Source organism: Euprymna scolopes, chromosome 17 (assembly GCF_053919585.1).
Source record: "Euprymna scolopes isolate OS-2025 chromosome 17, ASM5391958v1, whole genome shotgun sequence".
Classification (NCBI taxonomy): domain Eukaryota; kingdom Metazoa; phylum Mollusca; class Cephalopoda; order Sepiida; family Sepiolidae; genus Euprymna; species Euprymna scolopes.
The window spans coordinates 16600079-16616332 of record NC_136498.1 but is presented as its reverse complement, the minus strand read 5'-3'; the positions used below and the strand labels follow the sequence as shown (position 1 = coordinate 16616332).

General features: G+C 34.6%; 1 protein-coding gene across 2 annotated transcripts in view; it reads right to left on the bottom strand.

Moving 5' to 3' along the window:
• The window catches only part of LOC145296698 (small glutamine-rich tetratricopeptide repeat-containing protein beta-like), a 54976-nt gene that overhangs the window by 26575 nt on the left and 12147 nt on the right, over positions 1–16254 (bottom strand). Inside the window, exons 2-4 of one of the 2 annotated variants that reach the window (XM_080142674.1) lie at positions 15953–16066; positions 11289–11407; positions 406–487 (exon numbers count right to left, since the gene is read on the bottom strand). In XM_080142674.1, the coding sequence (XP_079998800.1) occupies positions 406–487; positions 11289–11407; positions 15953–16066 (315 nt within the window). Of the gene's footprint in view, positions 1–405; positions 488–11288; positions 11408–15952; positions 16085–16254 lie in introns of both variants that reach the window. The other variant, XM_080142673.1, reaches the window with a different exon arrangement.

Genomic DNA, 16254 nt, shown 5'->3' with positions numbered 1-16254 from the left:
ACACATTTTTGGTACATGACAGTTTTGAAGTTTATTTTATAATTCTGTAATTGGTTTTTAAGATTTAAATTTAAAGATGTTTTTTTTTTATCCAAAAAGGAAGTGTAGATTTTCCCATTTAGTAATTTGAACAAAAACACTATTTTAAATTTATTTTTAAAACGGAAAAAGTAGGATCAAATTTGTGAACAGCTTTTTAAGTAAAACAAAAAATAAATGAAGCATCATCATTATTATTGAAAATTTGATTGCAAATGGCCAACAGGTTTTTTGATGGTTGTTAAACTAATTAACTTTGTTTTTAAATTCATGTTTGCTCTTAAAGTGTTTAAGATATGTCAAGGTTTCTAAAATGTTAAATCTTAAAATCAGAGCGGTTAAAAAAAATCATTAAAAACATGTCACCTTTGTTCTTGAACTGTTCAGCTTCACTGCGTTCTTCTGGGGTTGGCTCATGTAATGTGTTGGCTGTGAAATTGGCAGGTTTCTGAAAAGTAACATGAATGCAGTTATACATCAAATGGTAAATTTTTTACTTTAACTGCAACTCAACACTCACTTTTAAATTGGTAACTTTTATAAGTTTTGGGGTTTGTTAAAATAAATATCACATTCAAATTTGGGGAAAACAAGATATTATATAGTGATATATATTATGATATAGTGATATATATTATTATTATATTATTATTAGATATTATATATTGGGGAAGACAACATTAAAACATTTTTTCCAATGTATTGCTTAATGAATTTCAGTGGCCGTCACCATTCTTAACATGGGGAGAGGGGTGTTTTTGTAACACATGCGCATTAGTATTTGTTCAGTTGGGGAAAAAAAACATGGTCACCAGTGAAAACATAAGGGATTACCTTGGACAATAATGGTTTTAATATCCAGAAAACTACTTGTATGTCCCAAATGTAAATGTGATATTCGTTTTCAGCATACCCAGAAACCTGTACAAGTCATCAATTTAATGGTTAATGTTAGTCAACTGTTTGTCGGACATTTTAGATTCTGTGGATTTTTTTTTGCAATGTTGGTTTTAAATCAATTTTTCATTTTTTGGTGTTCAATTTGAACAACAAAATGTAGACTAGGATATGTATATCAGCATCATTTACTCTAGGTGGGTTGAAAATACTTTCTCCTTTGAAGGAAGTTTCAAGGAAATATTAAATTCACAAGCAGTTCAGTTGTATGTATGTCCTAGTCGGGGAAGATGACGACGTTAGGTTCCTGCAGTTCTTGTAGGGAGGTGTCAACATCCTCTTACATACAATGCCTCATATTCCCAAACGGTCACCCATCTGACCAGGCTCAATGTTGCTTCACTTCAGTGATCTAATGAGAATCCATATATCAATGTAATTATGCCATATACAGTGTAGGATAGTCCAGCTTTATTACTCATTATAATGAGAACATCATACACAAATTATTTGATGCAGTTTATTTTGATTCTTAGTTTTTGTTTTATTTTTTTGGTATGCCCTAAAACCAATAATCTTGCACATTTCTCAAATTCTCTTGAACACCAACTTAGTCTAAAAAGAAAAAAAAAGCTAAATCAACCGTGACGATGATATGTACGTATAATCTCAAGATCCTTTTCAGTCATTACTTTCTCCAGTTTTTCTCTTTGTTCCTTCTGCTGCTGATTTCTTCTTCTGTATTCACTGTTTATTTTCTGTTCTCTTTATTATCCAATGCATTCATGTTTGCCTATCTTGGCATAGTTTAAATCCTTAAACTATTCATAGAAGGTGAACACTTCACTAGCATTAGTAAGCAAATCACATAGAGATGGTGTCTCAATAAGAATTCTGATCCCCATTGTAACAGAGCACGTATGGTCATGTGCAAGAAAATCATCAGCAGCCGAAGGATAGCTGGCTAGTAAAAATATTAGCAGCAGTAGCCATTAAAGCACACATGCAAATTAGCACGTATGCACGAGCTTGTGTCACAAGGAGAGAAAAATACTCCACGTGATCAAAAGGAGAAGCAAAGTGTATGCTGGGGACGATGGACATGTAAACATGAGAATGAGAAAGTGTTGGTTGGTGCCAGCGCCAGATGACGGGGAGACAAAGGCTTTTAAAAAGCAGATGCGTGTGTGAAAGGACTTTGGAAATATAATGAAGTGCATTGATTTGGAAGAACCACAAATAAATGCATTTCACTTGCACTTAAAGAAATACCAAGTCTGATTTTGTTTCTTTCCTGTTTTGTCTTATTTGCTTGTTCCTTTGCAGTAGTACCAAACAGCGTGTGGGTTCAAGAGCTTTGAAGTATAACGACACATAAAAAGTAGCAATCGCATTACCCCATTACCTCACTTGACTGACATTAAGAAAAGCATCCAGCCTATAAAAATCCTGCCCCCAATTAAGGAAGCAACTTTCAAAGAAAATTGGAAATAAATTGTCACCAGTGATAGGAGTCAATTTCTAAAAGTCATCCTACACATGCCGGTATGTACAATGGATGTTGTGGTGGTGGTGGTGGTGGTGGTAAGTGATTAGGATAATGACAGATGATGAACCCTCATTGTCACTGCTGATTTAGTATTATGAGAATGGGTTAGTGTTCAGAAGAGATGGAGAAAAATTATAATCCATCAATAATTATAAAAGTCTTTATTTCTTAAATACAGAAAAGATATGACGTTCCAAAAGTAATACCTCCTATTTTTTTATTCTACTTGAATGAATCAGAAGAGCTTGCAAATTGCATTGTTATGATGACTAAACTTATGCATTCATGACCTGAAAGCCAAATCATATACTACCAGAATCTTGCAGCAACAGACATATTCGTTCTAAACTCAAGTTATATACAATAGCGTAATCTTTTCTTACTCACTTCACAACTCAAAAGACAAGACGAGAAATTGGAAAAAGAAAAGTGAAAAAAAAAAAAGAAAAAAAAAGTTAGTTTTTTTTTTATTATTATTTTCTTTTTTTTTTTTATTATTAATCAATTTTCACCCCAAACATGGCACAGTGCCACTTTGAAGAAGGGGGCTACTATCGGGGACATAAGTTGCAGAGGCATTATAAAGGGAGATGAGTAGCAAGATGTTTGTTCACATTACACTTGAACTTCTGTATATCAGTACAGTTGGGAAAGCAGAATCACGGAAGGGAGTTCCAAAGTCTTGTAGTTCTGGGAAAGAAACTATTCAAGTAAAAGGTTTTCTTACACCTAGGGATCTCTACTATAAAGGGGTACAACTTAGTTGCTTGTCGGGTTTGTCGGGGGTAGTCACATCAAGGAGGTACAAGTGCTTGTAGTTCGTCAGAGCATTCACCATTAAAGTATTTGTAGAACAGGCAGAGGGATGCAACATTTCATCGATGGGACAGAGGCTGAAACCTAGATGACAGTTCAGGACCTATCAGGTTGGTGACTCTCTTTTGAACCCTGTCCAGGAGTGAGAGACAAACAGCAGATGCACCAGTCCAAATGTGACAACAGTACTCCATACATGGGCGAATGGTGGCCTTACAGAGGTACAGGATACTTTGAGGCATAAGTAGTTCATCTATTATATAAAAAGCAACTGTGTGTGTGTGTGTGTGTGTGTGTGTGTGTGTGTAAAACTACAAAACAAAGACCCACAACATTGATATATTCTTGATCAGCATTAGGCTGGATGAGTAATATCTAAAATTTAGAAAAATATTCATTCTTTTATGCTAAACCGGCGAAGAACACACCAAAAAAGATTGATTTTCCATATAAAGAGAAGTAGATATTTTTATGAAGGTGTTAATTTCCTTGTGTTTGCGTATTCCTTAAGGGAGACTTGTATGAATGTGTATCTCTAGAGAGGAATAGGCTGGACAAATGAGAAAGCGAGTATAGGAAGGAGGAAAATGGAGGAGAGTGGTGAAGTAGACAATTTTAATAGAAAAATGTCACTTTTGCCCTGGACAACATTTAGGTAATCCTGCTAGTTTATTATATAAAAAAAAAACAATTGTCTGTGTGTATAGCCAGCAAAAAGTTTTAAAAATCTACAAAACAACCACAAAGTTAATATATTCTTGGTCGGTGTTGCTCTGAATGAATAATATCTAAAATTTAAAAGAATTATTCATTCCTTTGGGGTTAACTGGGCTAGATTTAGTCAGGTAGGGAGAGTTATTTTTTGGCATTTCTAGTGTTATCTATATATATAAAAGCGAAAATGTATGTATGTATGTACGCTTTTCCTCGATGTCCACAAAAGGCTTCTTTCAGAGAAGCGTTCGCTCGCTTCACAACTTCTTAAAACTTTTTATATCATCTATAAATTATGATATCTCGCAGTTAACCACAGAGCTCGCCTGTCTATTTAATTTTATTGACTTTCAAACGTTAATTATTCCACATTTCCCGCATCGGCATGCTTTACATTCGGTTTTCAGTATAAACAAAAGGCGAAACTCGACTTAATCACAGGCCCAGAGCCAGTGGTCTCTAGAGAGCTAAGTAACGTTTGGTCAATGTCGACTTCGTCATATCAGACGGTAGCTTTCATTTCGAGACGAGGGAGCGGGTTTTTAAAAACAAACAAACCAATTTATTGACCTCATTAAAAACTGTCCCGCACAAAATGCTAACTGCTGAATAGCTATCACCGTCACGTCAATCAAAAACGCGCACCTGTTTTTTTTTTTTCACACTTTACTATTTTCCAACTGCGTGTCGTCAAGGCTTTTTTTTTTCACGGGCACCTGTTTTTTTTCACACACACCTACAAACACCCGGGCAACGCCGGGTACCCCTCGCTAGTTTATTAATATAAAGGAGAGGTGAATTACGTACATTATTATTTTTAATACAATAAAACAAAAGAGAGGAATGGGCTGAGTAAAAACAACAGAAAAGGAGAAGTTTTAATATAATGATGTTACACACACTTTAACCTGTTCTATTTTATTTTCTATGGCTCTGGGCAATGCCAAGCAGCCTTGCTAGTAAAATATAAAAGGCAAGAGCAGCCACCATAAGCATAACACATACAGTGAAATCAAAAGTCAATCTGTAAAGAGGAAAAATATGATTAAACAATGCAAGTTTTCCACATTATCCCGTTGTTGAGAAAACTAAAGATGTGAAAATAACAAAGTTCATTAAATGTCACCAAAAGAACATGACAAATACTAAAGTAAAAAGTGAATATTTTAGGGTTTTTTTTTTTTTGCTTTTTGGGGGTTTTTTTTTTTCAGAAAGAATGACAAGATACACTTAATAGAGTCAAATATCATCTTAAACTAAAAAAGTTGGCAAACCTGAATGAGGTTTCAGGTTACAAAACAAATTTTTTTTTAAATTAAAAAAGTATTTTTAATGATTTAACTTCGGGGATAACTTTTTAATTATCACTGGTCACGTGACAACTTACGAACATGTTGACAGCTACTGTATCTGAAAGTGAGGAATCAATTTAGTAGAACATTATAATTAAAAAGTGATACCCGATGTTAAAAGTCATTAAAAATACTTTTTCAAAATTTTTTTTTGTTAACCTGAAAGTTAAGTCTGTAATAAATCTTATAAATGATAGACACAATGAACTATCTCTTCTAAAACTTTAGTGTTGCAGGCTTTATTACAAGTTTAAAGAAAAAAAAAAAAAAATTGAAGCGTTTTTTTTTGTTTTTTTTTTTTTTACACAGTGATCACCACTTATCAAGGCCCGGAAGCCACTCAGGGATAAGGGTTATTGCAAGTACATTAATTTAGTGAGGAGATTTGCTGAAGTGTTTACTTAAGGGGGTGGTTCATTAGGAATTTGTTAACATTGGACTTGAAGACATCCAAGTTGTAGTCCGGAGGGAAGCAGGCAGACGGAACAGAGTTCCACAGACGTGCAGTTCTAGGAAAGACGCTTTGTTCATGGAATCCGCGTTTTGATTTAGGCACAGATAAAGAGTGGGGGAAATTTTTCACAGTGGATTCAGCTAGACGGGTGTTTTTCGTGAAAGATTGGCGAGGGGGGACCAGAGACTGGAGTTCAGACGAGCATCTGCCATGGAAATAACGATAAAACAAGGACAGGCTCGCAACGTCTCTTCTGTGGGAGAGAGGTTGCAGGGTAGAGAAAAGGGCATCCCCCACTAAGCCACGAAGTCTAAAAAGAAAAATTAAAGAGTTAAAAAAAACAAAAAACAAATTAAAGCGATTAAAAAAAAATAAAAAATAAAAAAAAAAGAAAATTTTAATTCACCCCAAACAAGGCACATTGCCATTGAAGCATAGGCGGCTATTGTGAATTTGGAGCCGTATTTATAGAGTGTATTCTAAATAGGAAGTTGAGAAATAAGATATGTAGTTCACATTAAATCTAAATTTGTACATGTTGGTACAGGCAGGAAAAAAAAAAAGGGAGATTTCAAAGGCTAGATTGAGAAAAGAAGCTATTAGAGTAAAAAACCTCCAAAAACTGGGGATTTTTACAGGAAGAGGTGGGATTTTGCTGATTATTGTATCAATCAGGTCTATTTACAATGAGGGATCATCAGTACAAGCAAGTTCGTTGGAGCACATTCTATTTAAGTACTTGTGAAATAAGCACAGGGATGCAATATTGTGATGGGACAGGGGATGGAGCCCGGTAGACAGTGTGGGACTTATTAGATAACTGAATACACGCAAACACACTACCATATCATACAACCGATCAGCAGCCAGTACATTCGGAAAGTGGTACTTCTAAACTTAAGATGCCCATTTCCCAAAAGAGTTTGTTTAGGTGCAAAATTCTAAGACTATGTAGATTTTAAAGCCGAACTTCAATGATATGAGGCATTAAAATTTATACTTACATACTAAGCTTAAGATCTATGAAAATTTATAAAAATGTGGCTAACAAAGAGAAATCAGTGAGAAATTACAGTGTAGCATGCATAAGACGGGTCTATTTCACTATTTTTACACAAATATGAAAAATAAGCAATGCTTACAAGAGCCGTAAAAAATAGCCAACAAAATTGAACTATAGAATATGCATGCATGTTAAGTGCCGTAAAAATAGCTTACATAATTGAATTATGTTAGCATAAAAGTAGCCACTTCCTTCTCCATGCAGAACTTGAATACCTCTTAGACATTATCCTCGAGTGTGTAAGGTACTGGTTCTTTTTTTTAGACAATCTGACATGATTATACTTCACTCTACAAGTAAACCATGACCAAATATTCAAAATAACAGTATTCAAAGTTCAAATAAGATTCTCTTTGAATGGCTACAGACTGTCTTATACAAGGAATAGTGTACCTTCTCCTAGTGATATTGTCTCAAGTAATAACAGTACAAAGCTGGATACACCACCAGACTAGATGAATTCTGGTCCTAGAATCCAATAAGATCAAAAGCATGATATACTACAACAATGTTTACTGGTCAATTAGTGAGAAGAAAATCCATAATTAATAATTTAACGGTTGAAACATAAAGAACGTTAATGGATCTTTGTATCTCATATAATGATCAAGTTCAGGAAGGGGTCCTCTTGATTTCAGATAACTAACACTGAAGTAAACTGAAAAAAAAAAGAAAAAAGAAAAGATGCAATTTTAGGTGACATATCTTATTTAGTGGATAATTTTATGAATGAAATCTGAGCGAATGAAGATTAACCGTCAATGATTCTAACTGCATTATAACAAAACTTCTGTTTGTTATTGCACTGGTTGCGTCTTAGTAGTTGAATCTTCAAGAAAAGCCTTTGTGATTGTTACAAAAGGTGGAGAGTCAAGTTTTTGTAAAAAAAAAAAAATAAAATAAAATAAAAAAAGTTGGATTTTCTTTTTCGATTAACTCCCCACATTACATGTTATCAACTATGAAGAAGTGAAGCAGGCAGTAGAAGTTCATTCAGAAACATTGCAAGACTGACCATAGGTTAGCCGGTCATTCATATATAAAATCACAAGACAACACCTGGTGACCCAGTTAAAAATGCACAAGTGAATAGGCACATGACGTGATTTTTGATCAGCAATTGGCACAGCTGGAAAAATTGTTCATAAAATGAAAGAAAAAAAAAACTGACTTGATGTGTGGCAAGCAGTAAAATGACATCTTTGGTCTTTGGACAAGGATTTGTTCGGATACTATACTTTTTTTTTTTTTTTTTTTTTTTTTACAAAGGCATCACCACATTATCAAGGCCCAGAGGCCACTCAAGGATAAGGGTTAAAGAGTGTACAGTAGAAATTGGTCAATATAGTAATCATTAGTAATGAAAATTTGGTAAATTTAATAACTTATATGGAACGGCTCATCAAGAATTTATTTACTTTAGACTTGAACACATCCATATTGTAGTCAGCCGGAAAGCAGGAAAACGGAAGACAATTCCACAGGCGTGTAGTTCTAAGAAAGAAGCTTTGTTCATGGAATCTACGTTTAGGTTTAGGCACAGATAAAGAGTGGGGGAAATTATTGATAGTGTTTACAGCTAGACGAGTGTTTCTTGTGAAAGTTTGGCGAGGGGGGACCATAGATTGAAGCTCAGTTGAACACTTTCCATGAAAATAACGATACATCAGAGACAAACTCGCAACATCTCTTCTGTGAGATAGAGGTTGCAAGGAGGAGAAAAGGATATCTCCTACGAGGCTACGAAGTCTATTTTGAACTCTATCAAGGCAGGACAAGTCCTTTCTAGCAGCTCCTGCCCAGATGTGGCAACAGTATTCCATCCTTGGACGTACCTGGCTCTTATATAGGTAGAGAATAGCATCAGCAGTGAGATATCTACTGGATCGATAGAAAGATCCCACCATTTTTCCAGCGGCCTTGGCAACAGATTTGATATACGTGTTCCATTTAAGATCAGGAGTAATGGTCAAGCCCAGAAGCTTGTCAAAACTTGAGGCCTCCTGAAGACGAGAGCCATTCATTTCAATTGATGACAAATGTGGATTAGAATGTTGATGATGTAAAGAGAGAAGCTTGGTTTTAGATGCATTAAAAGTAACCAGCCACTCCTTTCCCCATTGTACTACGTGCTCAAGATCAGAGGAGAGAGAATTGGAGAGAACTTGGTCGTTTACTGTCTTAGATGTGCTACCATAAATGGTAGTGTCGTCAGCATAAATGTCTACAAATGATGTAAGGATATGATTTGGAAGATCATTAATGTAGATCAGGAAAAGAGTTGGGCCCAGGATGGATTCCTGAGGGACACCGGCATTAATACTGTGAGCTTCTGATTTTTGCCCCTCAACTACTACTCTTATGAACCTATCAGAAAGAAATGATTTAATAATTGAGAAGACTTTTCCAGCTATACCATAGCTAGCGATCTTATGAAGTAAACCTTTATACCATACCCTATCAAAGGCTTTAGATATGTCAAGAGCAATTGCCCTAGAAAGATTGCCACCGTCGAGAGATTTGCTAATCCTATGCGATATAACTGTAAGGACATCTGCTGTAGATCTAGCAGAACGGAAACCATATTGAGTGTCACTAAGAAGGTTATTTTTGTTGAGATGTTTGATTACTTCTGTATTTAACACAGATTCCAGCAACTTACTCATGACGCACAGGAGACTTATTGGCCTGTACTGAGAGGGGGATGAGCGATCACCTGAATTCTTAAATACAGGGCATACTGATGAGATTTTCCAGGGAGATGGGAAACTATTCTCCTTAAGACAACGTTTAAACAGTTTTGTAAGCATGGGCGCTAATTCAGGTTGAAGTTTTTTGAGTACTATAATTGGAATACCATCACTATACTTTAGTGAGTGTGGAGTAAAAGTGAATTTATAAAATTCACTTAACATTTTTGCTTTTTATATTTATTTCTTCACCTAAAACATATGTATATATATGGCCAATAGCTTCTTACTTCACCTTCAGGCAGTACCATCCTGGGTGGTACCTGCCTCTTTCCACTGACCTTGTCAAAGTTAATGTAGTTTTAAGTAAAGAGATTAAACTTAGTTATTTTTGAGTCGCCAAATGATAATCATTTCTATGGCATAAAAAAATGGTGCTTGTACAGAACTTGCTACAAAAACAAATTTTAATCTGAATGATGTATGCGTGATGGAAAGAAAATGCTGTACACCAAAAATCATGTAAATTGATTGAGTACTTTTATTTTTAAATAACAAAATAAAATTTTATGGTTAAACAATGACAGACAATCTCACAATGCTATTTTGAAAACAGTCTTAAGCAACAATGAAGATAACTCGAAATAATTCAAACTTGTGAGATTTGAAAAAGCCATTCTTAACATAGAAAGGGAAGCATTGGAAAAACTGAAATTCGCTTCACAATGATTTTTTTTTTAATAAAAATAAAACTACTTGATCAATTCAAGTGATTTTTATGGTCCAATACTTTCTTTCTGTCATGGGTAAGTATATCATACAGATTTTACTTTGTTTTTTTCAGCGGAGGTGGGGGTTCTGGACAAGTGCTATGAATAGTTCTACAAAGCAGGGAGGATGAGACATTAAAAGCTAAGCCCTGAAGAGTTAGCCAAGCTAAGTATATCTTCGATTGTATCTACAGTAGAGAAAGATAGAAGTTAATTCTATGGTTAATATCAAACGAGGACATACTTGATTTCTGGAAAAATACCACTGGAGTATAGAGAGAAGCAGGTGCTAATCTGATCGCAAGAGTCTGGAAATAGGAACTTTCACTATTATTAGTCACCAGAATATTCCAACTGTCGACCAAAGAAAGAGGCTATCATGCATGTATACAGTTTGATGATGTAGGAAAGTGAAATCTGGTCAGTGAGGGTTGAGGACATGTGTTGCATGGAGAGAAATAATACAAAAATGATATAATGGATGTGTAATGCAAGTGTTAAATACAGGCTTAGATTTGATAAACAAAGTAAGATTAAATCTTAACAGTATAAAGAAATGCATGCAGGACAGGAGACTTCATTAGCATGGTCACCCTAAAAGAATGGATGTGAAAAGTAGCAGGGTCAGTTGGTAGGAGAAGGCCAAGGAAAATGAATAAAAACCTGGCCAGAGATAGATTAGCTTGGAAGTTAATTTCTAAAAATCGTGCAACACATGCCAGCATGTAAAATGGAGGCTAAACTAAATATTTTACCAAGTATTTTATCTGTTATGCCATGAGTAAAATACTTGGTAAAATTCAGTTGTAAAAGACACTATCCTGGGAGTTAAAGGTTCAATCCTCAGTGCGATTGTTACTCGTCACACAATTGTGAATTACTTGTGGCTTCAACTAGAAACAGAAGAAAAAAATAAATCAAATTTAAAAAAATTTTCTGCTCACCTCGGTATTTATATGAGAGTTAAAAATGTCAAGAAGATTTTTGTCAACATGGTACTTGGCAGCTGAATCTGGTTCACTGGTGCTTATTCCATAGGCAGACTCCAAACATTGCATAGCAACTGAAAATAACAAATACATTTTTACACATTTCCAATTGGATGAAAACAAGGACAATTACTAAAATTACTATTTCGATATCAACAAAATATCTATTATATGAAGTTATGTGTGTGTATGTGTGTGTGTGTGTGTATAAGAAATAGAATAGAAAGCGGATTTTGTTTTATTTACAACAGCCTTTGTAGAAATGTTTTTTGGAGGGGGGGGCATATATTTCTTCTTTTTTTCCTCTTCTTCCTTTCTCTTGAGTTTACTTCACTGCTGCTGAAGTTGGTAGTTCCCTTCCACAAGTGAAAAATTTGCTTTCACCATGACTAACGTTTATGCAAATTTTCAAAAGAATCCAAGGCGTGATTGAGAAAAGTGTGAACAAATGAACGGGAGTGAATTACTACGTCTAATCCCTCCTTTGTTGGGGGACCAAAAAATAATTATTCAACTATATAGAAGAATTACTTTTTTGCCCTTTTGTTAGCTATTCTAATAAAGATCCATTACATTTTAGATTGTCCATAATTTTAATGACTCATATTAGAATAAAAAATTACGCCAACAATTACAGATTTTACGTTATGGTGGGAGAGCATAGCCGATGATTTCTATGGGAGCTAAGTTTTCTACATAAACACAAACGGATGACCTTTAGGCAAACACGATTATAACCCCTTTAACTCTGGTAATATCATTCTTGGCCACAAGGGGGGGCGATATAGTCACCTTCACTTCTGGTTTGTACCTTCCATCCTTTTTCTTTGTTGGACATCAAAGAGTGACGATGTGACGATAAACTTTCTCCAGCCTGGCGAACGCCAGTCCGCCCCTGACCTTGCCATCTACCTCTCATCAAAGACTATAAACGCAAGTAACATTACTTATAATCTCTCACTGTAGTCTTATCATTTATTTTATATCTGCTGTAAATAAATTTACTTTGGTTTTTATTGTATATCTGCATACTTTGTGTCCTCATTACTTGGCATAGGAGGCCAAACTACAAATAACTTTGATCTAATAACAATAGATGATGGGATCACCAACCACAATAACAGGTGATACCATCCTCTACACTTCCTTTCAGTTCATTTTTAAACTAATAAAACATTTCCTATTTCAGTCACCTAAATTAATAATTTTATCCATCAGTATTGATTAATGATAATCATAAGGCAATTTAAAATAAATATAAAAAATTGATATTCAAAAAAATATTTATTTATAACCAATGAGTGTTTTTTTGTTTTTTTTTAAATCGATTTGACATTTAAAGTTCCGTAAAGATTGCCCAATAATTTTTCATTTTCTTTGTAACAAAAAGATTATTCATTTCATTTTTTATTGAATTATCTTTGCAATAACAGAAGTCATTTCTTTCCTATTTACTAAATTTGCCAGCATTTGCATGAAAAAACAAAAATAATTTCATTCAGCACCTTCCGGTATTGTACGTTAACTGCTTGGAAATTTCCGATGACAGCACGGTCTTTATTCAGCATAAATATCACTAATTTCTACTTGTCACCTATATTTTTTGTATTTGTATGTTTTGCAGATTATTTGATAAGAGAATGATTATTAATAATTAAAAAAATATATATACATTTTTTTCTATCACCTAATTATTTACTTTAGTACAATTAATAGCATTCTATATAACATATTTTCCTTCAATTCATACAATCAACACCATTCATTACTTTTTAGAAATCAGAAAAAAATAAAATAAATTTCTATTTTTACTTTTTCACATATTAAAATTTTTTTCTTAATATTCGTGTGGAGGTTTTTACTTATATTTTCATTTGTTTTGTTTTTTTTGGTGTTCTAGTACAGCAATTCCCTTGATAACTTTCATCAAATTTTTTTTTTTTTTTTTTTTTTTAAATATTACATACTCTGATTACCAAACCATTCATTTATTTCCGCTTCCAAGTTTTCAACAATATCTCTCTGTATTAAAAAGTTTCTAACAGTTAATATTTTAGTGACTCACATGATATTGCATCAGATAATCATCGTTTAATTTGTTTACGAGAGAGGGGGGGGTGTTCATCGAATCTGTTCCTGTTTGTACCATCTTTCTACCAGGCAACGCTGGTACACTGGTTCTGCTAGTAGATAAATATTTTTGTTATTGTTATTGTTCCCATGAAAACTCAGTATCAAACAACCTCTCATAATAACATGCCTTGTTCTGTTCATTTGTTGCTCGCACTCCATTGTCATTTTAAATGCACTTCTCTTCAACAATATCCATGTTTGTTATCTGCTGAACACTTCATTATTTTGGTCATTCCTACTTTTTGTAGATAGATCTTCTGTTCTTTGTCACAGACGTTTATTTGTTAACATTTTTCTCTGCTCATTTGATCATTTCTATTTTTCTTTGGTAAACTATTAAACTTCATTCTACCATCTTTCATCCACCCATAAGTTCAGTCTGTTTTTTTTTTTTTGGGGGGGGGTATGAAAATCGCTCCAGTAAAAGCAAGGAGTTAAATAAAAATATTTCATGTAAAAAAAAAAAACTAGCGAACAATGTGTTAGCTGGATAGATTTTGACTCAGAAAACAGCAAATCTTCTCCTTTTGTCAGAAACATTGCTCATAGAGCATGAGAACTAAAGAACAAAATAAGGGAGGCAGGAGTTACAAAGCTTTTGAAAATAAAGCCAGGATCCACTTTGTCTTTCTAATTCTCCAACAGTGTATACTTCCAACTTCTTCCACACTTTCTGGAGTGGATTTGGTAACCGAATGCTCTGTCACTTGGTTTCTAAACTCACATGTTCTTCATTCAACCTTCACTCTCTTCTTCTGAGGATAAACTTTCTCTTTATCTCGTGAGATTTCTTCAGTGTAAAACTGCAAATAATCAGTTTGTGCTGTTTCACAATTTCTTCACCAGGGATTATTTTTAAACCACACTAAGAGATTTGTCATTTTTTTTTTCTAATGAGATGGTTTTCCCTTTTCTAAAAAACAATGTTTAGAACCAAAACGTCCATAGCGAGACCAAATTCTAAAATTCTTTCTCCTTCTGTATGTAACAGAGTACATATGAGCACGTGGGAAAATAGCAGCAGCAGTTGAAAGATGGATGGCAAGCGATTGTATTAGCAGCAGGAGCAGTGTTTGAATGCATATGCAAATTGGCAAGTGTGCTTGGCCTTGCGTTTAAAGAAAAAGAAAGACATCATGTGGTTGAGGAGAAACAAAGTCGACGCCGAAGGAGGGGAACGTGTAAAGTGAAGGTGAGAATGGGTCATCTGTGGCCAGCGTGTGGTCGGAAGAAAGAGAAATGTGGCCAAGTTAGTTGGACATGTGGCAGTGAAACTTTTTAAGTCGTGTCAAGATGGGAGATTAACGGCAATAAATGCTTTTGTTAAAAAAGAAAAAAAAATACCCGGATTTTTATTTATTTATGTTTGTTCCTATTGTTAGATAAACGCCAGACAACACTGGATAGAAGGCATTTATTCAGTTATCTGCCTATCTATTGGTCTATCTAATTATCTATCTGGCTATCTAGTGGAGTAAATAACAGAGATTGAATTGTGGGAAACAATAAGTTGAGCGAGCATGCAGGTGCAGACACCGAACAAGCAAGATAGGTTAAACAGGTCTCCCCATAAGGGGGTGATGATCTCCAAATGGATGCAGAGAAATGCCAAGTCCGACATCATCGATTTCACTCCATACTGCAGAAGTGAAATAAACTGTGGGAGTGAAATAAACCAACATATAAAGCATACAACATCTTGTGTCTGTCTGGCATGCGGCTTGTTATAGCAGAACCCAGCTCCAGAAGACGTGTGCGAATCCCCCAGGCAGCAACAGGTATGTTGTTATAAATGTATTGTGAATTATATATAATACACATATGCACCCAGGAACACTGGATGAGTCACAGGCCATTAAGATATTTAGGACACAAGAACAACAGTCTGTTAAATAAGCAGTTAGATAACATACATATTAAAACACTACACGTTAATGTATTCCTATCACCATATCCATTTTGATGGATATAGTGATAGCACTTTGATTCTTGGTATCTGTGTTTTGATATTTATTTTTGATATTTAGTTTTAATATTGATTGTCTGGTGGCATCCGGGACACTTGCAGTACTTTAAATACCAAAACTGAATGACAATCAAGTTTAAATGCTTCCAAATTCCTTTCAAAGAAATTGAAATGCATACCAGTAGATTTTATTTTGTAATTACTTTTTTAGTAGGATTTCTTCAAGGGGGGGGGGGCGTGCGTGCGTGCGTGCGTGTGTGTCTCCCCCCCCCCCCCCCAGCTATAGAATAATCGACTGGGTGGAGCAGAAAGAGGGGGCCGAGGAGAAGGAAAGTGAGGGAGGGAAATAGAGATATATAAAAGTTTTAATAAGAATAGGTTACACTTTTGCCCCAGGCAATGCCAGGTATCACTGCTAGTTAGTAAATAAAATATTAAAAAATATATACAGTCAAGCTTTACATTTGTTTTGTTTTTTTCATATCAAAATGGCAGGAAAAAATAAAAGTTTGTTACTTACCTTCTAAACTTTCGACAGCATCATCACTTAAATTTCCTGAGGTTTTCTGATCACCAAAAAATTTCAGTATAGAATACACCAGTTTGGAGACATCAGCCATTTTACAAGAAATATCTGTAAAAAATATGTTGGCTTAAAAGAAAATTAAAAAATACAAAAAAGCAATAAAAGGTGTAAGGGCAAAAAATTAAAAATATGAACAGAACAAATTCACAGTACACAAAGGAAAACATTCTCAACCTGGAGCATACCCGGTGAACCAAGTGCAAGTGAAATACAAACGATTGCACTGAAAGGGACAA